A 27,226-nucleotide genomic window follows, 5' to 3' on the forward strand; every position below is an offset into this window, starting at 1 on the left:
AAATTATGCTGGTTCACCTGTGCAGATGCATTATTTTTTGGATTTCTGTACTGTTAGCATTTTTAGATGCTTTGTACTAGCATGGAAAGTGCCAGGCGCCCTTAAAACATTGTGGCTTTTCGAACTTTCCTGTGACGAGGGGATAAAGTTTCTCGCTTCCATGTCCATTGCAACGCACTACAATGACCCCCATCCCCCCACTCTCGTACGATTCTCCGGCTGGCACTTTCTCCTTTAAAACCATAAGACCGTTTGGGCTTGCATTATAATAAAGCAATGCAGTTTCATCGGCAATGACAATATTGTTCGGTGCCTATGAATTTATTATATGAGCCACGTTTTTTCGTCAACTGTCGACATCACCAGTGTTCGCGGATTCTGTTTTTCCGCACACTGCCTGTTGCGTGATATTACGGCGTTCCTTACAAGGTTGAATACAAAAGAATTCAGATTTCATTCGACTTAGTAATCATGAAGCACATTGTAGACCCTTCGAAGTGAGTGTAAATGCGGTAAGCTACGGTACCCCTCTACGTTCGGAACACGTGTTCTATTATGACCGGGATAAATTTCGAGTTGAAAGTACTTTGTAACACTCTATTGTTTTAAAATGTAAAGGCAGTTTCGAATTAAAAGTCTGAATTTCGGTAATGGAGCCGACATTGTACTTCAAATTACGAATTATCCGTATTTCGAATTAAACAATTTAAATAACGTGCAAAACTGTATCTCACGTTTCTGGGACGAGACCTTCTTCGAATTAGGTGGGATTTAGAATTAACCGATTTCGAATTATCAAGGTTCTATGGTACATATATAAGATCATTCTAAGGATATGGCTTGATGAAGTTATTCCAAAAGTAAGGCAGGAATCTCTTATTGTCCCAATTCATAAAGGAGGGGATAAGGAAGAAGTTCAAAATTATCATATCTCTTGTAAACACGGCCTACAAAATTGTCTTTTATTCTTTTACAACGTTTAAAACCATTTGCTGAAAATGTTATTGGTGACAATCGAACTGTTTTCTTAGTAACAGATCCACTACAGACAACATATTTGCAATTAAGACTATTAATGATAAGGTGTGGGAACACAAGGAGTCGATTCATTATCTCTTTATAGATTTCTTCAAGGCATATCGTTCAATCCATAGAGAAGGGCTATGGAACATCATGATGGAGTTTGGCTTTCCCATGAAATTAACATGTGCAAACTGTGTATGGACGGTAATGTTAGCTGTGTTTTGCTCAAGGACAGAAAATAAAGTTTCTTCCAGAATAAAACTGGTCTGAGACAAGGGGATGCACTTCTTTCTATTCAACATTGCACTGGAGAAGATTATCAGGTAATTAGTTCTTGTACCTGCTGGCTTCATATTGGGGAGACAACATAAAGTCCTTGCATATGCAGACGATATTGTTTTTATTGTCTGCAATGAATTAGAAATTAGGTAGTTATTTTTGGAACTAGAGGAAATGGCAGCAAAAATTGGCTTACGGGTAAATGATAAAAACACATTACATGGTTGTACAGAGACTGAATCATGAGGTGGTTGACAGATTGCCTTTGAAGATTGGGAAATATATATATTTAAAAGAGTGGAGGAGTTTAAATTCCTTGGTGTATTAATCAATGAGCAAAACCAAAGGCAACAGGAACACCAAGCTGGAATTACGAATGCAAGTAATGCATTTTACTCTATGATCCCTATATTAGGCTCCAAGTTTTTAACAAGGAATGCAAAAATGATTCTCTACAATACAATCATTCGACCAGTACTTCTGTATGGTTCTGAGACATGGAGTATAACCAAGAAAGAGCAGCAGCAGTTGCAAGTCTTTGGGAATAAAATTTATAGAAAAATATTTGGCCCATGGTTCAATCTTATCTCTCAAAACGGGCAGAAAAGATCTAATTATGAGATTTACGCCCTCTCTCAACAACGCACTGTAATGGATGTGATAAAATCCAACAGACTGCGTTGGGCTGGACATGTACTGAGAATGCAGGATAACAGAGCACCATTAAATCTATACAAGGGATCTCTTAATGGAAAAGATGTTCAGGAAGACCCCGAAGCACCTGGAAGGAGGAGATCAAGGAGGTATGCTGGACCCTCCATATTGATAACTGGGAAGAGCGGGTTCAACATCGAAAAGGATGGAAGAGGATTGTGAGATCGGCATGGGAACTTCGTCCCTCAGAAGGCTACGGAGTGAGTCAGTGAGTGTGTGAGCAAGTATGTGATTTCAAAAACATATTTAGAATTAATTCTCCATATGACAATCTGGAAAGTGCTTTTCTTTAATTGGTATTAACTTCTGCTTCATTCCAGGCATCTTAATTTTCTCCTGCTTTGTTGTAAGTCCATGGAAATATGTGTGCCCATTTGTTCTTTTTCAGTAATATTGAATAAAAATGACACGGTTGGAGCTTGAAACTCTTTTTGACATTATTTGAAACCCAGTAATAAAATGCAACAGTATAATATTCATTGATAATTAAAATGTATTAAATGTATAACATTATCCTGAAATGTCTGAAATACTGTACTTTTTACAGTGTATATGGTAGGAATAAAATGCATTATATCAAAGGAAATATTGACATTGTTATTTATTTGAGAGCTTTGATACCTAAATAGGAGCAAGGCACCTGTAATTTAGTGAAATACCCTCAGAATTACAGACTGCCCTAGGAGAAACCAGCATGGCAAGGTTATTCCATTTAGTGTATAAGATCTAAGGTACACAAGAAGTGCCAGCTGATTTCAAACAGAATGTTACACCTGTTCCCAAGAAATCAGGTTCTGACAAAGTTTCATATCTCACACTTGTAAAATTTTATTATTCTTGTTACGGGAACACCGTGGATTGCAGAGATGTAAGAAGGTGCTTGGGTAAATGGGTGGACAGAAAAGATTGAAGCATAATTTAAAACACTAAAATTTGAAATGCTATTTCTTTCTCTCTCTGGACTTTAAACACTGATCAACAACAACAAAAACAACAATAATTCAGGAGCTCGTCGGCTCGAATAGCAGGAATGATCAAAATTCAGGTACACAATAACTTGTAGAATGAGCCTGTAGCTCCAATGTTACACTATTCAAAAGAGCACCTTTGCTCCATTCAGTTACAATCTAAGAGACTGTTCCAAAATTTATAATACTCCAGCTTCTCAAAAGCACAAGTATCCAATCCAAATTTTACATTAAATCATTACGGAAACAGTCTTTACTGTCTTACCCACTCGATAGTCTGATATACACTTGATTATGAATATTTAAAAATGAAACAGGGGCAGTAAGTACCCATACTAAATGGCCTTAGTGGTCAAAAAAAAAAAAAAGGTTTAAGATATCGGCCGTAAACAAAATGTTAGGAGGCGAACACTTGCACTCCTTTGGAAATACACTCTGAAACACTTAAAATCCTAGACATGATACTGTATAGGCTTTTGGGCTTATGCCGTGTCAAGAATATAAGGTGAAATTCTTTAAATTTCGCAGAGAACTGTGCTCTGCGTCCTCAGAAGAAATCTCGACCGTCCACGAGAAAGGCTTCTTAAACAATGACTCTTTGAATTTAGACGTTATAATTGATGTGGAAATCGTACATTCATTCGCCACCAGATGGCTCCCAGGATGTGGCACAACGCTAGCGTTCAAAGCGGAAACTGACCGAACCATCAGAACCAGTCTTAGCGGTTCACATAACATGTATGTAACATATGACATTGACAGGTGTATGACATAGACACAAGCCTGGAATGAAACATCTGACGATGAGGAACGTACGTACATTGCAGAGATGTAAGAAGGTGCTGGGGTAAATGGGTGGACAGAGAAAAGATCGAAGCATAATTTAAAATGCTAAAATTTGAAATGTTATTTCTTTCTCTCTCTGGACTTTAAACATTCTCAATTCTGATTGGCTAACCGTATAAATACTATAATCTACTAGCACACAAGTATGAATCAATATTTTACATAGTGTCAATATTATTTACATAAAAGGAGAGTACTGGTTTTGACCTGTAAGTAGGTCTCTTCAGCTGTTGAAGAACCTGCTTAATAATGACTGTACAGAATAATTACTACTAAAATTAGTTAAACAAGAATGCCATTAAAATAAACATGAATGCCACTGATCAAAAAAATACTTACGGTTAAGATATATACATATGGTACAGTTTTGGGGGGTAGAGGGCTTTTTCCCTGGCCCCATGATTTCTACATATTTCAAAAATTGTATTTGCTGAGGTTGAAATTGGATACAATTCTAAGAGTTTATCAAGAATCACTGACATTCTGGTGTCAAGTTCGAATGTCCATGTTAAATGCCAACACTATGTCCAGCGGTTTTATGAGATGTTTGTTGGGCAGCAAATATGCAGGGTCATCATATTCATTGGAATAAGAGGCTCAGTAACATGTTTACAGATACATAGCTTATTTTCAGTCTATATCAAAGCTGGAAATCATGTTAGTGAATGCCACTATTCTAAACAACACTTTAACGTTAAGACACGTACACATGGTACAGTTTTAGGGATTAAAAGGCTTTTATCCTGGCCCCATGATTTCGACACATTCCAAAAATTGTATTTGTTGAGGTTGAAGTTGGATACAATTCTTAGAGTTTATGAAGAATCACTGACATTCTGGTGTCAGGCTTGGATCTCCAATGTTAAATGCCAACACTATGTCCAACGATTTTATGAGATGATTCAAAGTGCATTGTTGGGCAGCAAATATGTGGGAACTGAGAATGAGCTATGTATCTGTAAATAGATTACTAAACCTCTTATTCTAATGAACACGACGTCCCTGCATTTTTGCGGCCCAACAATGCACTTTGAATCATCTCATAAAACCGTTGGACGTAATGTTGGCATTTAAAATTAGAGATCTGAGCCTGACACCGGAATGTCAGTGATTCTTTATAAACTCTAAGAGTTGTATCCAGTTCCAACCTCAACAAATGCAATTTTTAAAATGTGTAGAAATCATGGGGCCTGAATAAAAGCCCTTTAATCCCCAAAACTATACCATGTGTATGTGTCTTAACATTAAGTGGTGTTTAGAATAGTGGCATTCACTAACATGTTTTTCAGCTTTGATATAGACTGAAAATAAGCTATGTACTTGTAAACAGGTTACTGAGCCTCTTATTCTAATGAATACGATGACCCTGCATATTTGCTGCCCAACAAACATTTCATAAAACCGTTGAACATAGTGTTGGCATTTAACATGGATATTGGAACTTGACACTAGAATGTCAGTGATTCTTGATAAACTCCTAGAATTGTATCCAATTTCAACCTCAGCAAATACAATTTTTGAAATATGTAGAAATCATGGGGCCAGGGAAAAAGCCCTCTAACCCCCCAAAACTGTACCATATGTATATATCTTAAACTTAGGTATTTTTTAGATTAGTAGCATTCATGTTTATTTTAATGGCATTCTTGTTTAACTTTAATCTTAGTATTATTTATTCTGTAGTCACTATTAAGCAGGTCTTTCAACAGCTGAAGATGACCTATTTACAGGTAGAAACCGGTACTGTCCTTTTATGTAAATAATATTGACACTATGTAAAATAAAGTATTGATTAGGTGGAGAACTCATCCTTCATACTTGTGTAACCATATAAATATCAAAATTTCTGATTGGCTAATAATTTCTTGAAGAAGGAAGAGGTAGAAGTGCTAATAACCTTAGAACACATGTACATTCCTCGTCGCCAAATGTTTCATTTCAGGCTTGTCTATGTCATACACCTGTCAATGTCATATGTTACGTACACACGTTATGTGAACCGCTTAGACTGGTTCTGATGGTTCGGTCAGCTTCCGCTTCGAATGCTAGCGTTGTGCCATGTACTGGGAGCCATCTGATGGTGAATGAACTTACCATTTCCACTTGTATTATAACGTCTAAATTCAGTCATTGTTTAAGAAGCCTTTCTCGTGGATGGTCGAGATTTCTTCTGAGGACGCAGAGCACAGTTCTCTGCGAAACGTAAAGAATTTCACCTTATTTTCTTGACACGGCGTAAACCCAAAAGCCTATAGTATCATGTCTATAAGTACGGGCTGTGAAAGCATCAATGGCAACTTAAAATCCTATCTGGGCTTATGGCCGTAAGTTACAGAGGCTACGCCTATACTACAGAGGAAGAAGAGATAAAATTTAAAGTTTTACAAAGTCATAGTCACCCAATACCAAGTTGAATGGATATTAAGAGGGTGAACACTCTTTGTTCCCTAAGTTCCATTTTTCCTTGCATGGATTTGAATAAAGTCCTTAGACTTACTTGAAAATTTAAATTTAAAAGATGATTTTAAACTTCAGAAATTTACATTAAGAATTAATTTTGAAACCTTCCCATCAAGGCGGCTATCTGTAGCTATCACATTTTTAAAACCTGTCTGCAATTAATTGCCTTGAGGAGCTGGTGAGCCTTCTGATGAAGGGCAAGGCGTGCCCTCTGCCTCTACTAATAATGCACTCTAGACCGGAGTGATGAAGACAACATTGCTGAAAACCTCCCAGCTTTTATAGTGGAGGGGAAGGTTCCAGAACTCGCTAGGCTGATGGCCTGTACACACCCTCAGTTCTGATTGGCTAACCGTATAAATATCAAAATTTCTGCTTGGCTAATAATTTCATGAAGGAAGAGGTAGAAGTGCTAATAACCTTAGAACACAAAAGCAATCAACAAATACTTCGGTTTGGAAAACTTAGAAATACCAAAATTCCTTTGAAAATTAATTGTACGTCCTACCAGAGGGGGCACATAAGTCAATAGAAGAGACATCTGAAGATTGAAGTTCAAAACGTCTTCCAACACACAGTTAAAGGTTCACATCACAGATGGCCTTCTGAAAGGCGCTCATTTTAAATGTATGGAGAAGGTGTACCTCAGGTAAAGACCTCCACCCGCTAAAGTTCTTCCACGGTCGGTCCGGTTTTGAAATTTAACATTTTAGAAAATTTGAGATCAAAGAACATTTCTTGATGGAGAGTTCATTCATCAGATATTTGAGTAAAGTAATTCTTGAAGTGTTTATGAAGTCATAGAAGTTCGGTCAGTTATGCCCAAGGTTGATGGCAAGAGCGGCTGCCACTGCTAATGCCAGGGTGGGGTCCCCCGGGCCCCCCCAAGTACCCTCAGATACCTCTCTCCTGCTACCTTGAGAGGGGTAGCCATGGTGATGGTCACTATGGACCAAGTATCATAGTTCTGCCCAATGAAGGAGTGGGCAGTAGGTACAGCATCCCAGCCATTACCACTAATGATGGTGGCAAGTTTGCCGTTGAGAAGGAGACTGGGCCGGAACAAGGCGAGCCCTTACCCCGCGCCGGCACCTCTCGCCAGTTGTACGACACAGCCTCAGATGAAGTCAGGGCACTGCAACAGTTAATTCCATTCCTGGGCAACAGTAACTCATTTAACTCATTTTATGGAGTATTTCTTTTGTTGGTGGTGCAGATAAGATTGACGGCATGTAGGACAAGTGCACGGAATTCAGGCTCGGTCTTGGAGGCAGGGGGTAAGGTAATGGCAGACAGGAAAATAAATTACCGGAGGGAAGGTTTTACAAGAGGCAGAAAAAATTTTACAGTTTGAACCAAACCTAAATATTTACAATTTTGCCTCATTAACAGGGCCAGAATGCCTCCTCTTCTTAACTTATGAAAAACTTATGATTCTAAGCTGCTAAGAAAAGAAATATAATTGAGTTGGCAATGCAATCACTTGGTGGCCTATACTGAAAAGCACTGGTTTTACTTGGGACAGATGAACACTAAAAGTCCTGTCTGTGTCTGGATTGCTCACAAAGAGGGTGACTGGCATTAAAAAAAAAACAAGAATTATGCACGGTCCATGAAATCTGGGGGCAAGCTTGCCTGCAGGAACAAAATTTTTTACCATGACTTGATCTCCAACCTTTAAATTGGTGGGTGTCCGTCCACGATCATATCTCTCTTTCACTTTCTTGTGAAAGGCTTATAGGTTGTTTGGCCTTTCTCCACAGATCCCTGATATTATCGGGGTCTATTGTCTCTGGTAAAATTTCATTGATTGACCACAAATTGGACAACGGAGTGTTAGGAACAAACTTAAAAACATACAAGATGCGGGTGAAAACTTGTGTGGCCCTTAAACTGCTGAGTTGAATGCAGAAGATAGCCAATGCAGTGAAATGACCCACCGAAAATGGTCTTCATGCTGAAAAGCTTTCAAGGCAGATCGAAGATTAGTTAACCCGCTCAGCTAGAGATGGTTGTGGGTAATAGGGTGACGTTACATGTAAGATCAAAACAGAATTTACAAAATAAGTTAGAGGTGAATACCTTGGCATTTTCAGAGACTATATATTGACAAGGACCAAAAGAAGCAAAAATAGTATTAAGGCAAGAAATGGTGGACTGTGCAGTGGCCAGCTTAGTTGGAAATAGACATGAAAACCTTGTGAAACCATACACACACAAGAATAAATTTGTTCCCGTTCCCCTTAGATTAAGGGAAAGGTCTGACATAATCTATTTATAAACGCTCCATAGGACGAGATGCTTGATGAGATGACAATAGCCCTACCTTCGTAGACAACGTGGGCTTGCTAACCAAACAAGATTTAAAAGCTTTTAACTATTTCCCTAATTTTGCTGTCCATTCTCTTCCAGATGAACATTTCCGTAATTTTTTCTTTAGTTTTGAAGATGCCTAGATGTTCCTCTAATGGGTTCTCATGGTAATACTCGAAGATCATAGACTCAAGAACAGCTGGGACTACAAATTTCATATTTTGATCGTGCCTCGAAGGGCAACACAACTCCATTCCTCAGAACATAAGGGATATGTTCCCCAAAAGAAAGGGTTTCCATTATAGGAGCCCGCACAGGATCTTCACGTTTATATTTTGCTCATCATGAAACAACATAGGGCATCAGTCAAAATGGCACTAACACTAGGAGGTATAGGAAAAGAAAGAGAAAGACTTTCCTCCGGGTCAATAGAATCGACCCCGCCAGAAAACATACGGCTTAACCCATCTGCGACCTCATTCTCTGAGATCCGAATGTGCTGCATGTCAAACTGAAACGCCTAGATTCTGATATACCAACGGGCTATTCGCCCTGTACTACAGGTCCTAGCCAAAACCCAGTTTGGAGCCTGATTGGCAGTCTCTAATTCGAACTTAACATGTTCAAGATACAGGCAGAATTTTTCCAAGGCAAACAGGACAGCCAATCCTAACTCGTACATCGAGTACTTGGCTTCTTGAGCCGATAAAGTCCTAGACGCATAAGCACTTGGCCACCTTCAGAGTTCAGATTTCTGAACAAGAACAGCAGCAACCGCAGATGATGAGACGTCTGTCTGAACGATGAACTTCTTAAAGAAATCTGGCATCGCTAAGACTGGGGCGTTACAGAGAGCTAACTTCAAGCCTTCGAACGCAGCTTGTTGCGATGGCCCCCATTCAAAGTTGACACCTTTCCTACAGAGTAAGTTTAGGGGCGCCACCCTATTAGCAAAGTTGGAAATAAATTTCCTGAAGAAATTCACCATGCTGATGAATCTAGCAATTCCTCTAACATCTTTAGGAGCCTAAAAGTCACAAATTGCCTGCATTCTGGAATGATCGATTGAAACTCCAGCAGGTGACACAATATGCCCTAAGAAGAACATAGATGATTTGGTGAAAGATACCTTTCATAACTTGACTGTTAATCCAGCCTTATAAAGGCAATTTAGGACTTTCTCTAGATGAGCTAAGTGTTCTTCAAAGGTTTCAGAGAAAATCACTACATCATTTAGATAATGGTACAGATATTTGAATTTGATGTCTGAGAAAACCCTGTCTAGCAGTCTAGTGAGAACAGCCGTCACGCTAATCGCTTCCTATCGTGTAGATTAGCAGAGGCAGCACGAGAAGTAGAACAGTTTGTGCTGTTAGATGAAGTACAGTTTTTAGCAAGATGCGAGAATGATCCACAATTAAAACATCCTTGGGACTGGCCTGCTCCATTCCTAGGTCCATTAGATTTTACGAGAAGACAATTATTTTGGAGATGGTCCACCGATCCGCATGCATAACATTTGTGGGGAGAGAAGGTTTGGCGAGGTGGTGGTCGAGAACTGTTTGACGATGGTGGAGGCTCCCTAGCGACTCGTGCCACGTCGGTGTATCTAACTCCCTCCGTGGACACTGCCATAGCCTCAAGTTCTGAAAATGTTTGCAGCCAGGAATCAAAACAGAAATTAGACCTGTAAGATGGAGATATTCCTTCAACAGTGGTCTGTACAGTTTACCCTTCAGAGTAGTGGAGGGCAAACACCCTGGTATAAAATTTGATGTCATGGATAAAATCTGCTAGATTCTTGTCTAACCTTTGGACTCGGAAGTAGTACTTTTGCACTAATGATGACATAGCTCTTGCAGGGATGAAATTAGCTAAGAGGTAAGTGCGGAAGATTTCTATAGAACTATCTGCTATGGCCTTTACAATTTTGTCGGAGAGGACACCAACAAAGTATGGGTAAATGATTTATAAAATTTTGGAATGTGAGAAAGCAAACACTAATGCATGATCCTGAAATTCCACAAGAAACCTTAGAAAATCAGTTTACTCATTAGTAGAATTGACTGAGAATTTTGAAATGCCCTTAAACAACATGGCTAAGAGGTTAGGCAAACTACTGAAACCAGGAGATATTACCAGAGAGGGCACCGGAGGTTGAAGTTCGAATGCTGTGTTTCTGAAGAAGGGTGGAAGTTGTGGTGGATGACTAACAACTTGTTCAGATGGGGCAGAAGCTTGTTCGGGTCAATAGAATCCTTGCTCTCTGAAGACTTATTAGGGTCCTCTTCGGATGGTTCATTTAATGGGGTAAGATAGTCGCTCTTTGCACTAGTGGTTCTATTATAGAAATGGAATAACCTAGCTTGAACATGTTTAAGTTGATTTCCTGAGGTTTCACCTCCTTCAAAAAAGCTTAGAACAGAGGCGGGATCAGTAATATTGGCAGTGATGGTGGATAGAGCATCACCAAATTTTTCTCCCCATACACTGGAATACTGATGGGAATCTTTAAGTCTAGCTGTGTCTGTTGCAACCATGCCACCAGACTGGACCTTTCTGATTAAGAGTTCATAAATTAGTTCTTCCTTGCAAACGTACCCACGGTGCAAGGACTTCTCTAACGAAAGAAAATTTGACAATTTGGAAAAGTCTCGAAACAGAAAAATTTTTAGAGTTCAATTTCAAATTCTATGAAAAGCCATCAAAAGGGGTTTGTCCAGACCCATTCAACCACACCTGCTACCACTTTTTACGGGGTTACCTTGGATTGCAGAGGTGTAGGAAAGTGCTGAGGTGAATGGGTAGACAGAGAAAAGATCGAAGCATAATTTAAAACACTAAAATTTGAAATGTTATTTCTTTCCGTCTCTGGACTTTAAACATTGATCAACAACAACAACAACAATAATTCAGGAGCTCGTCAGCTCGAATAACAGGAATGATCAAAATTCAGGTACACAATAACTTGCAGAATGAGCCTGTAGCTCCAATGTTACACTATTCAAAAGAGCACCTTTGCTCTATTCAGTTACACTCTAGGAGACTGAGCTCCAAAATTTACAAAATTCCAGCTTCTCAAAAGCACAAGTTTCCAATCCAAATTTTCCATTAAATCATTACAGAAACTCTTCACTGTCTTACCCGCTCAACAGTCTGATACACACTTGATTATGAATATTTAAAAATGCTAATAACCTTAGAACACACAGTCTACTAACATATCAGTTTGGAAAACGTAGAAATACCAAAATTCCTTTGAAAATTAATTGCCCGTCCTCCCACCAGATGGAGCATATAATTTGATAGTAGAGACATCTGAAGATTAAAGTTCAAAACTTCTTCCAGTACACAGTTCAAGGTTCACATCACAGATGGCCTTCTGAAAGGCGCTCAGTTTAAATGTGTGGAGGTGTACCTCCAGTATTATTATTATTATTATTATTATTATTATTATTTTAAAAAATGAAAACCTACAACCTGTTTTCCAGTCATTGACTGGGTCAGGAATGAAATGAATGAATCATATATAGGCTATTAGTACAATGGGGTCGCCACTCCCAAAGTGATTTTTATTAAGGACTGATATATGCTATGAAATGAGAAAGGAGAGTGGTGCTGGAATGAAAGATGACAGGGAAAACCGGAGTACCCGGAGAAAAACCTGTCCCGCCTCCGCTTTGTCCAGCACAAATCTCACATGGAGTAACCGGGATTTGAACCATGGTATCCAGCGGTTAGAGGCCGACGCGCTGCCGTCTGAGCCACGGAGGCTTTGTTTGTTCTTATAGGATTGAATTAAGACAAACCCACGTACATGGATAGATCTAGACCCTCGCCCACAATCCCATGGTGCAACAGACCCAAAGGGCCTTGGCCTACCAAGCGACTGCCATTCAGCCTGAAGCCCTGCAGATTTCAAGGTGTCATGTGGAGGGCACAACAAATCCTCTTTGGTCTTTATTCATGGATTTCTAGACTGTGGCCGCTATCTCAGTCAGATAGCTCTTCCGTTTTAATCACACAGGCTGAATGGACTTCGAACAAGCCCTCAGATCCAAGTAAAAATCTGACATGACCGGGAATTGAACCAGCGATGTCTAGGTAAGAGGCAGAAACACTACCCCGTACACTGCAGGATCGACTAGACTTAGAAAAGGCATTCAATTATGTTAACTGGACCAAGCTATTTGAGATTCTGAAAGCAACCAGGATCAGATACCGAGAAAGTATTATCTACAATCTGTACAAAAATCAGTCTTCGGTGATAACATTCGAAGGCTATGAAATAGAAGCAGCAATCCAGAAAGGAGGGGACAAGGCTGCAGTTTGTCCACTCTCCTTTTCAATATTTGGAATGAGCTGTAAAGGAAATCGGAGGAATTTGGAAAAGTAACCGTAATCCAAGGAGAGGAAATCAAAACTGAGATTTTCTGATGATATCATTTTATGAGTCTGCAGAAGATATGGAGAAATTACTGAATGGTGTGAACACAGTCTTGGAGAAGGAGTACAAAATGAAAAATGAATAAATAAAACCAAAACAAAAATAATGGAGTGCAGTCGAACAAAGTCAGGTGATGCAGGAAATATTAGATTAGGAAATGAAGTCTAGGAAGTAGATTAATATTATTAGTTTGTTAGTAGAATTACTAATGATGGCAGGACATAAAATGCAGACTAGCACAAACAAGGAAAGGCTTTCTTAAGTCAGGAAATTGACAGACTTTGAACGATGATATAGGAATTAGAAAAGAAATTTTCAAGATTTTTGTCTGGAGCATGGCATTCTGTGGTAGTGAAACATGGACAATAACTAGCTCAGAGAGAAAGTGAATAGAAGCTTTTGAAATGTGGTGTTACATGAGAATGCTGAAGGTGTGATGGGTAGATTGAATCTAATGAAGATATGCTGAATCGAATTGGTGAGGGGCAAAATTTGACCAGAAGGCAAGATAGGACACATCTTAAGACACTCAGGAGTTGTTCAGTTGGTTTTTGAGGCAATAGGTTGAACCTCCTTTCCAGTTATTTAATTTTTAACATCAATAATTTCAATACGGAACAATGAAATTTTTATCTTTAAATGCAAGTGTACTCGGTAAAAGCAACAGGGGTAGACCAAGGTATGAATATGACAGAGTAGATGTAGGTTGTAGTAGTTACGTAGAAATGAAAAGGTTAGCACACGATAGGGTGGCATGGAAGCTGTATCAAACCAAGTTATGGACTGTTGACTCAAACAGGAACATACTTACCACCACATAGGCATGCTTACTGCTTAATAATCCATATTTTCTTCAGTGGAATAGAATATCATAATAGTGGAGTTGATATGGAGTTATGTGGCTTTCAAAAAAAGTATGTTTCTCAGGATTTTTCAAACTTCTGTAGAATATTGAGATTATACCATATTTGAAATATTTATCTTGAAGAATTAAAGCCAAACTATTCCTTAGGAATGAGCATATTGGTAATTTCATTCACATTCTTGTGTGTGCTTGAAAGTTCCTGCTTATGGGTGATTTAAATGGTTCATGGTTATTTTCCCTACCTTTAACAGAATCTGAAGGTCTTTGCAATATTTCCTAAAGTAAAGTTTTGTGAAATCTTTCAGTACACTGTGATTCAGTTTATGGTATTAGATATTTTGACTGATGCCCAGACTTAAGACTGAAGTTAACTGATTTCAGATTTTGATGCAAAAGAAAATAGATCCCTTCAGTAATGATTTAATATGCATTTTCAGCCTGTTGCAATATCCTACACCTCTAACTTGAATGAGCATATTTATTACATTGAAACAGAGATTTCATCATTAAAATATATAATTTCTGCTGGAACTGAAATTATATTCTTAATTTAGTTCCTGAATGTGTTTCCATCTTGGTTCTCATTTCAAATTATGCTCTGTCATTAAGTCTCGGGTTTGTCTGACCTCAGATATTACTCTATTTCTCCATTGTGTTGAGGTACTATTACATTTTGCAGTGCCCTGTTTGAAAGCAGTACAGGAACTGTTCTGGAGGACTCTCTCAGTTTGAGCAGTGATGACACAGAGAGTGATGGGAGTGCACGGTCTCCATGCTCTCCAGGTGCTGGCCTAGTCTTCCCAGCCATTGGCTATATACCCTGGGCAACCTATTGCTACAACCTCTCACCGAGTGCCTCCTTGCTAGGTGAGCATCCCACATTTTGCTATCATATCTTTTTTTATTCTTGTGCAGTTATTCATCATACTTATTCTTTGACTTTATAGGTAGCTTTGAGGAGTCTGTACTGAATGGACGTCTGGAACCTGTGTCCACAGTGCAGGGTTTTACAGCAGATTTAGGAGCTAGCGGTTCATTTTGTCCAAGGCATCTTGTGTTACCTGTTACGGTTTTCTTTTACACGTTAGGAGACAATGATAAGGTCTCGACTCCCTATCTGGTGAGTTACCTGTACATCGACAATTATTGGCAGCGAAGTGAACTGTATATTTGAACTCTTAACTAGAGAATTTTTCTTCCCTTACAGGGCCACATCAACCTTGGAAAGAAAGGGTATTGTGTACCTCGATCAGGTACAATCCAAGTGACTCTTTTCAATCCTCTTGGGACTGTTGTCAAAATGTTTGTGGTCATGTATGACTTGACAGATATGCCTGCCAATTCACAAACTTTTCTTCGTCAGCGTACACTTTACATGCCTGCCAATCCTTCCTCCAGTGATGGCCAGCCTGACAATCCACAGAAATATCTGCGATACCTCATCCACCTCAGGTTAGTATTTATTTTCTGATAACTTGCTCTAAAGTATAGTGCAGTAGCTCTCTTCAGACCTGACCAACATTTTCTGGGAAACATAAGCCTACTCATACAATATATGTATGAAAAAAAAACCCTTATTATTTTCCTTTTCTACTATTAATACTTGCAAATTGTGCTTGCATATAAGCTGCTGTGCTAGTTGGTAGTCATTAGTATAATATGTTATATATATTATGACACAAATACAGTTCACTGCATGGAACTTCTGCAGCTTCAGGATAACACAACTTCAAAAATGTGTTTTTGCTTTCGTTGAATATAACTACTTGACATGTTTCATTTAGTGCCTTGAAGGCACTTTTTGAAATTAGTATACGTGTAACTGTAGCCAAAACCTGGCTTCTTTTGGCTCTCCTGAAAAGTAAAGGAAATGGAGTTATGTTCTTCTGTTTCTAAACTGACACTAATGTCTGATAAAAGAAAGTGAATAACTGTATTAAATTCAAACAGCAACCGTAACTTAAATTTGCTTTTTGATTTATCTTATTCGAGGCATTGCAAACACAATTCGGAAAAAGAATACAGTAAAACCTTGTTAAATCAGTCGTTGGCATGCAAGAATCTGACTTCAAATTATAGGATTTCAAATTAACCACCACCAACTCATGATTCAGAAATGCCAACCCTTGCTGCATCACAAAATATTCTATGACTCATTAATACATGCAGTCACCTTGATTCACAGTTTAAACCTTTCAAATGCCGTGGAAGAAACTTAATTTCCAAAATATACTCAACAAAGTGCATTTATTGCAAATAATGCATGTTGATCACTCAGAAGACAATGAACACCATACACTGGCAAACATAACCTCACTCCAGGGGTCAGAGGGAACCACAATCAATCACTACTGATCTGCATTTAAGGTAGTCACCCATATGGCAGATTCCCTATCTCTTGTTTTCCTAGACTTTCTTAAATGATTGCAAAAAAATCGGAAATTTATTGAACATCACCCTTGGTAAGTTATTCCAAACCCTAACTGCCCTTCCTATAAATGAATATTGTCCCAATTTGTCCTCTTGAATTACAACTTTATCTTCATATTGTGATCTTTCCTGCTTTTGAAGACACCACTCAAACTTATTCGTCTACTAATGTCATTCCACGCCATCTCTCCACTGACAGCTCAGAACATACCACTTACTCGAGCAGCTCGTCTCCTTTCTCCCAGGTCTTCCCAGCCCAAACTTTGCAACTTTTTTGTAACGCTACTCTTTTGTCGGAAATCACCCAGAACAAATCAAGCTGCTTTTCTTTGGATTTTTTCCAGTTCTTGAATCAAGTAATCCTGGTGAGGGTCCCATACACTGGAACCATACTCTAGTTGGGGTCTTACCAGAGACTTATATGCCCTCTCCTTTACATCCTTACTACAACCCCTAAATACTCTCATAACCATGTGCAGATATCTGTACCCGTTATTTACAATCATATTTATGTGATTACTCCAATGAAGATCTTCCCTTATATTAAGACCTAGGTACTTACAATGATCCCCAAAGGGAACTTTCACCTCATCCACGCAGTAATTAAAACTGAGAGGACTTTACCTATTTGTGAAACACGCAACCTGACTTTTATCCCCGTTTATCATCATACCATTTTCTACTGTCCATCTCACAACATTGTCATTTTGCAGTTTCTCACAATCTTGTAACTTATTTATTACTCTGTACAGAATATCATCTGCAAAAGGCCTTATCTCTGATTACACTTCTTTACACATATTTATTATTATTATTATTATTATTATTATTATTATTATTATTATTATTATTATTATTATTATTATTATTATATGATGTGTACATTACAGTCAAAATATACAAACATAATACAAAATATACAAATATACAAGTTGGTGACAGCATCAGGACTTCACTTTTATATTTTAATGTCCAAATTTTTTATCGATGTAATGACTTCTGGTGTTACTTCAAAAAATTCCTCCACAGCGCCAGGAAATGCACGTAGGGGGCACTGTTGAACTATGTGCTTGATAGACTGCACTTGAGCACCACAGTCAAAGCAGGGAGAATCTACCCATTCCCACAGATGTAAGGCTGCGCCAGTCCTACCAACACAACGTCGGTTCCTGTTCGGGGTTGACCAAACAGCATGGGGCAGACTAAAGCCAGCCAGTTTCATGCTGGGGTCGGAGATATCACATAAGCCACTGGGAGACGACATCCTCCACTCTTCTCTCCGGCATTCCTGGGATTGAGCCGAGGACATGACAGGTCCAAAACTTTCGTCCACGCTGGTTTTCTTGATTTCAGCCTAGTTGTAGTGTGCTGCTTTATATCCTGATGTATAGGAAGGGCCTCATTCTTCACTATTCTGCACCATAAGTTATTAAATGCTTGTTGTCTCCTTATATGAGGGGGATAGATATTGCAAAGGACAGGTAACCATTGCACTGGAGTTGAGTACAGCATGCCGGATACAATACACATAGCCTGGTGAAGTTGGATGTCAATTAGATTTCAGTGAGAGCTATTTAACCATATTCCGGCATAATACTCAGCTGTAGAATACACCATGGCCAAGGCGGTAGTTCGCAAAGTATTGGCGTCAGCTCCCCCATGAAGTTCCAGCTAACTTGCTCAGCAGGTTATTCCGGGTCTGAAGTTTGGCGGCTGTTTTTCTATGTCACTTCGATATGTCAGTGATCTGTTTAATGTTACACCTAGGTATTTTGGTGTACTATTGTATTTCAAAAGTTGATTCCTGAACCATATCCTAGGTTGATAAGTAGCCTCTAAGTTGTTGAGATGGAATGCGGCTACTTCAGTCTTCGAAGGACTTGGCTGAAGTCTCCACTTCCTAAAGTATTCATCCATCACCCGTAGATCTTCAGACAGTATATCCTCAGCCTCCTTGAAAGTAGATCTCTGTACTGTTAGGTTTATATCATCGGCATAAATGAATTTCCGAGCTGTAGTTTCTGGGGTATCATGGATGTACAAACTGAACAATATAGGGGCTAAGACTGAATCCTGCGGTAAGACGTTATTCAATTTGTGAAATCTACTCCTGGAATTTTTAGAGAATACCTGGAATAATCGATTACTCAATACATTATCAATGAGAGTAATCACCTTAAGGCAAGGTACAATCTTGATGAACTTCAGGAGGAGACCCTCTCTCCAGACAGTATCATAGGCCACTGACAGATCAAGGAAGACAGAAACATTTTTAAATTCTTCTCAAAACCAATCTCCAGATATGATGTTAAGGCAAGGACTTGGTCACTACAGTCTCGCTTGGGGCAGAACCCAGCTTCCTCTATTGCGATCAGGTGTTCAATTGCAAGAGCTATCCTGTTCAGAATTAGCCTTTCCATTAGTTTATATGTAGCACACAGTAGCGAAATTGGCCTGTAGCTCTGGGGTAGAGAAAGGTCCTTTCCTGACTTCAGTATCGAGATGATTTTGGTTCTCTTAAATACTGGGGGTACACGTCCAGAGTGCAGTATACTGCTAAAGAAGGACTCCAGCCAGCGTACAGTTGTGGGGCCACAGTTCTTCAGTAGCTCTGGATATACACTGTCAAATCCAGCTGCTTTACCATTCTGGAGGGACTTCAGGCCATGTTGTACTTCCTCTGGAGAAAATGGTCGAGAGTAGATCCCCCTGGGTGGTGCTAAGCGAGCAACAGAGACTAGATGCCGCCGTACTGTCCTCGGCGACCTCACGGCAATGACAATCAAAGAGTTAGCCCTTTTCAGGGCACAGCATCCTACACATGGACACATATTGATATACTGTATATAAGGAAACATAAAGGTCCAATAATACTGCCTTGAGGAATTCCCCTCTTAATTATTACAGGTACAGATAAAGCTTTGCCTAAATTCTCTTGAGTTCTATTTTCTAGAAACATAGCCACCCATTCACTCACTCTTTTGTCAAGTCCGATTGCACTCATTTTTGCCAGTAGTCTCCCATGATCTACCCTGTCAAATGCCTTAGATAGGTCAATCGCGATACAGTCCAATTGACCTCTTGAATCCAGGATATCTGCTATATATTGCTGGAATCCTATAAGTTGAGCTTCAGTGGAACAACCTTTCCTAAACCCAAACTGCCTTTGAAGACGAGGAGAAATCTGTGCACAATGCAATACTATTATAGCAATCCAGTGAATAAAGCACTTGCACAGGAGAGCCAACAAGACTGCCCAATTGGAAACACATGGCACAACAAAACAAACTTTAAAAAGCCAGTCATATATTTAACACAAATATCAAGAATAATAATTTTGTACAGTACCTAAAACACACGCAAAGACAAATTGTAAGATTTTTTTTTTTGGTTGATTTGCATTTGATTTTTATTTTTGTTTTTCACCTATTCAATACATAATGTTTTTTGTCTCTAGAAAATAATTTTACTACAATACTATATTAACAGGGACATGTTTCGCTCGACTTCCAAGCATCCTCAGCCTTTATAACTTTTCTCAAGGTTAAGACATAACATTATTAATTTACTTATAACTAATTCGTACTTACAAGGGGGCATTCCCTACTCGTCACCACTGATTTCGCTCAAATTTATAGAATATGCAGGGCTTGGCTTGAAATGAAAGTACCCGAAGTGGGAACTCCAGATGGCCAAGCGTATAGAAAATAAAAATAAAAATGTTCACACGGCTCTCGCACCGTATAAGCCACTTACGTTAGTGCGCACGCCGGGCAGTTGTTGGCGTAGCGGTAAGAGCTTGGACTAGTAATTCGATGGTCGTGGGTTCGACTCCCCATGTGGAGACTGTTTTTTCTGTAAACTTTTATGTTATTCATTTTCCAATTAAGCAAAGAGGTGAATAATTCATTTTATTTATTTATTTATACGCAAAAGGCATAGAAAAGGTAAAAAGTTGGGATTTCATTGTCAGACTTTTTTCTACCTGCGCCAAGAATGTATTGTTTGTGTACAGCCACCAGGAGCAACCTTCACTTGTCAGGTGAAAACGAGTCTTACAGCGAAACAGTTATTCAAGTTTATGGCACATTCCCCAAGGAGGGGAGATAGATAATAAAGGAGAAAAAAGAAGGATTTCTGTTTGAACACGTCGGGAAATTACGCAACTCCAAATTTTCTGCATTTGGGCGCTCATTAAAAAAATGGCGTCCTATATGTCTTTTGCATATAAATAAATAAATAAGTAAATAAAATCAATTAAAATAATTGTATAAAATAAAGATTGAGAAAAATATTCTCCACACGGAGAGTCGAACCCACGACCGTCGAATTACTAGACCAAGCTCTTACCGCTACGCCAACTACTGCTCGGCGTGCACACCAACGTAAGTGGCTTATACGGTGCGAGAGCCACGTCAACATTTTTATTTTTATTTTTATTTTCTATTCGCATGGCCATCTGGAGTTCCCACTTCGGGTACTTTCATTTCTAGCCAAGCCCTGCATGTTCTATCAATTTGAGTGAAATCGGTGGTGACGAGTAGGGAATGCCCCCTTGTTAATTATAATCTTAATATTTTCTAGTGACAAAAAACATTATGTATTGAATAGGTGGAAAACAAAAATAAAAATCGTATGCAAATTATAGCAAGTTTCAATACGGATCTAAACATGAGAATAGTTACATGCAATGCTTGGTTGATGTCAGTGTACATTGGTCGCAGAAAGTATTGATAGGGTGGATCATGGGAGACTACTGGCAAAAAAAGAGTGCAATTGAACTAGACAAAAGAGTGACTGAATTGGTTTCTATATTTCTAGAAAATAGATCTTAGAGAATTAGAGTAGGCGAAGCTTTATCTGACCCTGTAATAATTAAGAGGGGAATTCAAGGCAGTATTATTAGACCTTTGTTTTCTTATATATATATAAATGATATGAGTAAACAAGTGGTATCAGAGGTAAGGCTTTTTGCAGATGTTATTCTGTATAGAGTAATAAATAAGTTACAAGATTGTGAGCAACTGCAACGTGACCTCGATAATGTGAGATGGACAGCAGGCAATGGTATGTTGATAAACAGGGTTAAGTCAGGTTGTGAGTTTCACTAATAGGAAAGGTCCTGTCAGTTTTAATTACTGCATTGATAGGCTGAAAGTTCTTTTTGGGGATCATTGTAAGTATCTAGGTGTTAATATAAGGAAAGATCTTCATTGGGGTAATCACATAAATATGATTGTAAATAGAGGGTACAGATCTCTGCTCATGGTTATGAGGGTGTTTAGGGATTGTAGTAAGGATGTAAAGGAGAGGGCATATAAGTCTCTGGTAAGACCCCAACTAGAGTATGGTTCCAGTGTATGGGACCCTCACCAGGAATACTTGATTCAAAAACTGGAAAAAATCCAAAGAAAAGCAGCTTGATTTGTTCTGGGTGATTTCCGACAAAAGAGTAGCGTTACAAAAATGTTGGGCTAGAAAGAATTGGGAGAACGAAGACGAGCTGCTCGACTAAGTGGTATGTAAGTAATAATAATAATAACTTAAATGTTTCCACCTTTTCAATACAATATATTCACAAATTTACAAAATTATACGGTACTAGTTTCGACCCATCTAGGGGTCATCATCAGCCGTATTGAAAAGGTGGAAACATTTAAGTTATTATTATTATTACTTATATATTGTTCAATACGGACCAAAAACATGAAATTCATAACCATCAATAAGTGGTATGTTCCAAGCTGTCAACGGAGAGATGGCGTGGAATGACATTAGTAGACGAATAAGTTTAAGTGGCGTCTTTAAAAGTAGGAGAGATCACAGTGTGAAGATAAAGTTGTAATTCAAGAGGACAAATTGGAGCAAATATTTGTTTATAGGAAGGGGAGTTAGGGATTGGAATAACTTACCAAGGGAGATGTTCAATAAATTTCCAATTTCTTTGAAATCATTTAAGAAAAGGCTAGGAAAACAACAGATAGGGAATCTGCCACCTGGGCGACTGCCCTAAATGCAGATCAGTATCGATTGATTGTATCGATTGATATTCGTACACCAATGGAATGTGATGGAACAACATTACGGCTTACCAGCTGAAGTCAGATTTATAAACGGCATAACGACAGACATCAGATATATACACTGAACATACAGATCATTTAAAAATGTAACATGATCGGCACGATACTGTATACAGACCGTATCGTACCACCAAGAAAGTATTCGTACAGTGCGGATGTACTGTCTTTGTGATTGGTTAAATCAGTTGTCGCACAGGTTTAAGCCGCTGTGCCTTCAGGAGGGGTTTTTATCTCTTCAGTCATCACTGTGTTGTTGTTGCCGCAAGGTTATTTAGTATGGGGCGAAAGATGATGGAACTTTCATTGAGTCAACGAGACAATACAGAGTTACTCTACAAACAAGGTAAAAGTTATCGACAAGTTAGAAAACCGCTCGGCATTAGCTTTACTACGGTGAGTTCAATAGTTAATAAATACAAACACAGCGGACAAAAAGAAAACAAACCCAGATCTGGTTGTCCAAAAGTGCTAACATCACGGGAGTGACGCAGTATTGTACATTCGGCACGAAAGGAACCGTTCCAAAGTGGTGCACCCATTGCTACAGAACTCGCTTCAAGGTCCAACAAAACGGTGAGTGCGCAAACTATAAGGAGTGTATTGCACAGTGTGAACCTGCGCAGATCTCTACAAAAGAAGCCACTTATAAGTGAAAGAAATTGGCAAGAGCGCCTACAGTTCGTGAAAGAGTATTGTGAAAAGACAATGCACTTTTGGAACCCCATTATTTTTTCTGATGAAGCGCAGTTTACACAGTTTGGAACTGGTAAAAGCAGCAAGGAATGGCGGAAGCCAAACGCCAAACTTTAACCTCAACACGTAATCCCCATGGTAAAATACAGAGGAGCGAATGTGATGATTTGGGGCTGCATGGCTGTGAAAAGAGTAGGAAACCTAGCATTTATTGACGGTATTATGGATGCCAGGAAGAACGTAGATGTGTTGAGCCATAATTTAATCAGCAATACCACAAGCTACATCTGGAAGGAGTCTTCCCCTTCCAACATGACACTGACACTAAGCATTGTGCAATGATAACTTGTGAATGGTTGTTGTACAATGCATGAAGAAGACGTCTCTCTCCACTGCAGAGTTCAGGTCTCAATCCAATAGAGAACCTGTGGGATCATCTGGCCAAAGAATTGCAAAAACGCCATCCTACTAGTAAAGAACATCTTAGAGATCCTCTCAGTTGCATGGTCCAACATATCTGAAGAGTACACCAAACGTTTAGTTAACTCAATGCCAGGACGTCTGGAACAGGTCATCAAAGCTAATTGCATACATACAAAGTATTAAGACTGCGTTTGAACAAAGACTTCGGCCAGTGTTTGAAAAATCTATTAGTGTACGAATATTTTTGTTGCGTTAAAAGACGAGTTTGTTTGTTTATTATGTTGAGCACTGTAAATCTCATAGCAATTGTACAGTGAGGTGTCTTTTCTTTATACATACATCTCACTGGATGTGTTTATATTAGTTCATGGTGCTTAATATGCAATGTACTGTATACATTAAAATGTTGGTGTACGAATACTTTCTGTGGCTACTGTATTTGGCAAAAGTTGTACAAACATTGGACTGTTGCCAAAATTCCTCCCATTCATTTTAGTCTTGGTCCTCCTCCTTCTTAAAAGTGATCATAGTTTGAGAAAAATATGGCTCTCTATCTCTGCCATACTCCTTCTATCCTCAGTTATTTTCTGGCCGAAATAGGTAAACGTTTGGACTTGTTTGATTTTGTCATTGTGGATCACTAAGTAGAGTTGTTGGCGAATGTGATATGGCCATACATTTTGTCTTCAAGGTGTTTATTTTCATTCCGTACCTTTCCGCCATAGGATGCAATTTTAGAATTCATTGATTGTAATGAAGATGCAATACCTGCTAGTGAAGCCTGGTCCTCTGCAAATTGTCATTCTAACCAATGTTCCATTTACATTTATACCCATATTTGATCCTCCAAGTGCTTCTTCAATCATCAGTTCACCCAAAGCATTGAACAGTACTGGTGAGAGGGACAACCCTGTCTTACACCCTTCTTGATGGGCACGGGGTTCAAATAGCCATTCTTTAGGAATACTAGAGATTTGACCATGGTACAAATCTCAAATGAGAGAGAGAAGCTGCTCTTCCACACCTATCTTGTGGAGTAGAGGGAACAGTTTATGATAGGATACTCTATCGCAGGCCTTTTCTTAATCAATGAAACAAATGTACAAGGCTCTTTTTTCTGTCAACCCTGCATTCTGATAGGATTTTCAAGCAGCCTATAGGATCTCTTGTGCCCTCACCTTGACTGAAACTAAACTGAGTTTCATTGAGGTAGTCATTTACTTTTCCTTCTGATCATCATAATCATCATTTCCCTTTATCCAGCTGTAGCCAGGTAGGAGCAAATATGGCTTCTCTCCACCTTCCTCGGTCCCTCCACCACTCCTCTTCCAACACTGTGTCCCAGTCCAGGTTTCTTTCTATAATACTACATTGGATTGCATCCTTCCATCTGAATCGTGGTCGTCCACGGCCTCTTTCCTCACATTTGCATTTCCATCACCTTTTTTGGCATTCTTTCGTCACTCATTCGCTTTATGTACCCAAAACATCTTAGTCGGCTCTTCTCTATTTTATCATTCATTTTTTCCACTCGAATTTCTTCCCGGATTTTCTCATTCCTTATTTTGTCTCTTCTACTCTTCTGTATCATACTCCTCAAGAACTTCATTTCGGCTGCCTGTATTCGACTCTCATCCTTCTTTGTCATTGTCCAAGTTTCTGCTCCATAAGTTGTTATGGGTACGTAATACATCTTGTATATAGTTTCCTTTGCTTCCATTGGCACATCTTTGCCCCGTAACATGTTTCTTACACTGTGTTAGAAACAACTTCCAGCTTGAATCCTCTTACTAATCTCAGCATCCAGTCTAACATCCTCTATCAATTCACTCCCCAGGTATTTGAATGTTTCCACTACTTCCAGGGCCTTGTCTGAAAGTCTAATCTGACCTTTCCCTTCTTTCTCCCCTCTAGTCATAAAGAGAGTTTTACTCTTTTCTACACTTATTTTCAATCCACATTCCTCAATCTTCCCATTCACCATACAACTGTTCTTGAACCTTCCTGTCATCTTCTCCCCAAATCACAATATCATCTGCAAATAAAAACATATTCATTTCTCTTCCTCCATATGATGCTTTTGCTGTTCTCATGATGTCATCCATTACTATTGTAAACAGGATTGGTGACAGAACACTTCCCTGTCTCAGCCCACTAGTTATTTTGAACCAACTTGTCCTGCCAACTTGTGTTTGCATGCAACTACAACATTCCTTGTACATTGCCATGATAATTTTTATTAATCCCCGTCCAATTCCTTTTTGCACCAGACTGTCCCAAACTTTAGTCCTGGGGACACTGTCATATGCCTTTTCAGTGTCAATGAATGTCATCACCATATCATTCCCATACTCCCATTGCTCTTTCACTAGTTGTCTCATAATGAAAATGGGCTCTCTTGTTGACCTTCCACTTCTGAAACCAAACTGATTTTCCTGTATCTGATTCTCAACCCTCAACCTTATTCTACTTTCCAGTATCCTCTCCATTATCTTAGCAACATGGGATATTAGAGTAATTCCCCTGTAGTTCTTCAAAACTTTCTTATCGCCTTTCTTAAAAATTGGGATGATTATTCCTTTTTGCCAATCCTCAGGGACCTCCTTATTCTCCCAGACATTCCTGAGAACCCGATATGTACATTGCAAGCCTACAGCTCCAGCTGCCTTTATCATCTCCACTGAAATTTCATCTATTCCAGCAGTTTTTTCCATTCTCCATCTTTCTTACTGCCATTTCAATTTCATTCATTGTAATTTCTTTATCCATTTCTTCATCAACTAATTGCCTTTCCTGGTCGTCCATTGAATGACTGTCATCAGATTTTATGTTCAGCAACTTCTGAAAATAATCTCCATCTATTTCTTATTTCTTATGGCTTTGTTAACATTATGCTGCCTTCATCCTTCACAAATCTGGTGTTTACTTGATCTGTCTTTTTGTAATAATGATTGTTGGAAACACCTCGTTTAGGAAGAACAGTCAGAAGATTACAAGGTATGGTTAGGGAGACAGACGAACAAAGACCATGATTGATTATATAATCATAGAGAAAGAACACCGGAAGAACCTTTTAGATGTTACAGCCCTGCCTGAAGAAACCTTTGGAGATCACAGAGTTGTGATAGGATGATTGAAAGTGGGAAAGATTGAAAAACCCCCATTAAGGAGAGAGAGAAAAGAATCAAAGTATGGAAGTTGAAGGAGAAAAGCATACAAGAAGAATTTCAAAGGGAAATAATACCCTTGGTACCCAGGACAGAGGTGGACAATGTTGAAGATGAACGCAAACAGTAATTTCTTGCTGCCCTGCATATCATCTCTCAATTACTGTGTGAATAAGGCCCAGCTTTTCCTCTTTTCTTCCTCCACTACTTTCTTGGCCAACTTCTTTGCCTCCACATATTTACTTCTACTTTCCTCAGTCTTAGATGTTTTCCATGCTTTCCATGCCATTTTCTTTTCTTTTCTTTCACTTTAATCTTTACCCTATCATTCCAACAGTGTGTCTTTGACTTTCACATTTCCTGATGTTCTACCACATACCTTTTCTGCACATCCAACCAGTGCTTCCTTAAATCTTTTCCATTCATCTTCAACATTCCCCACCTCTGTTCTGGGTGCCAAAAGTATTATTTCCCTTTGAAATTCTTCTTGTATGCTTTTCTCCTTCAATTTTCAT

General features: G+C 38.9%; 1 protein-coding gene across 2 annotated transcripts in view; it reads left to right on the top strand.

The window, feature by feature from the left end:
* Window positions 1–27,226, top strand: part of atos (atossa) — a 108,979-nt gene that overhangs the window by 60,389 nt on the left and 21,364 nt on the right. For both annotated transcript variants that reach the window (XM_067147228.2, XM_067147227.2), the window contains exons 11-13: window positions 14,595–14,782; window positions 14,863–15,035; window positions 15,123–15,367. In XM_067147228.2, the coding sequence (XP_067003329.2) occupies window positions 14,595–14,782; window positions 14,863–15,035; window positions 15,123–15,367 (606 nt within the window). The remainder of the gene's footprint in view (window positions 1–14,594; window positions 14,783–14,862; window positions 15,036–15,122; window positions 15,368–27,226) is intronic.

This window comes from Anabrus simplex, chromosome 5, assembly GCF_040414725.1.
Source record: "Anabrus simplex isolate iqAnaSimp1 chromosome 5, ASM4041472v1, whole genome shotgun sequence".
In the NCBI taxonomy this organism is placed as follows: Eukaryota; Metazoa; Arthropoda; class Insecta; order Orthoptera; family Tettigoniidae; genus Anabrus; species Anabrus simplex.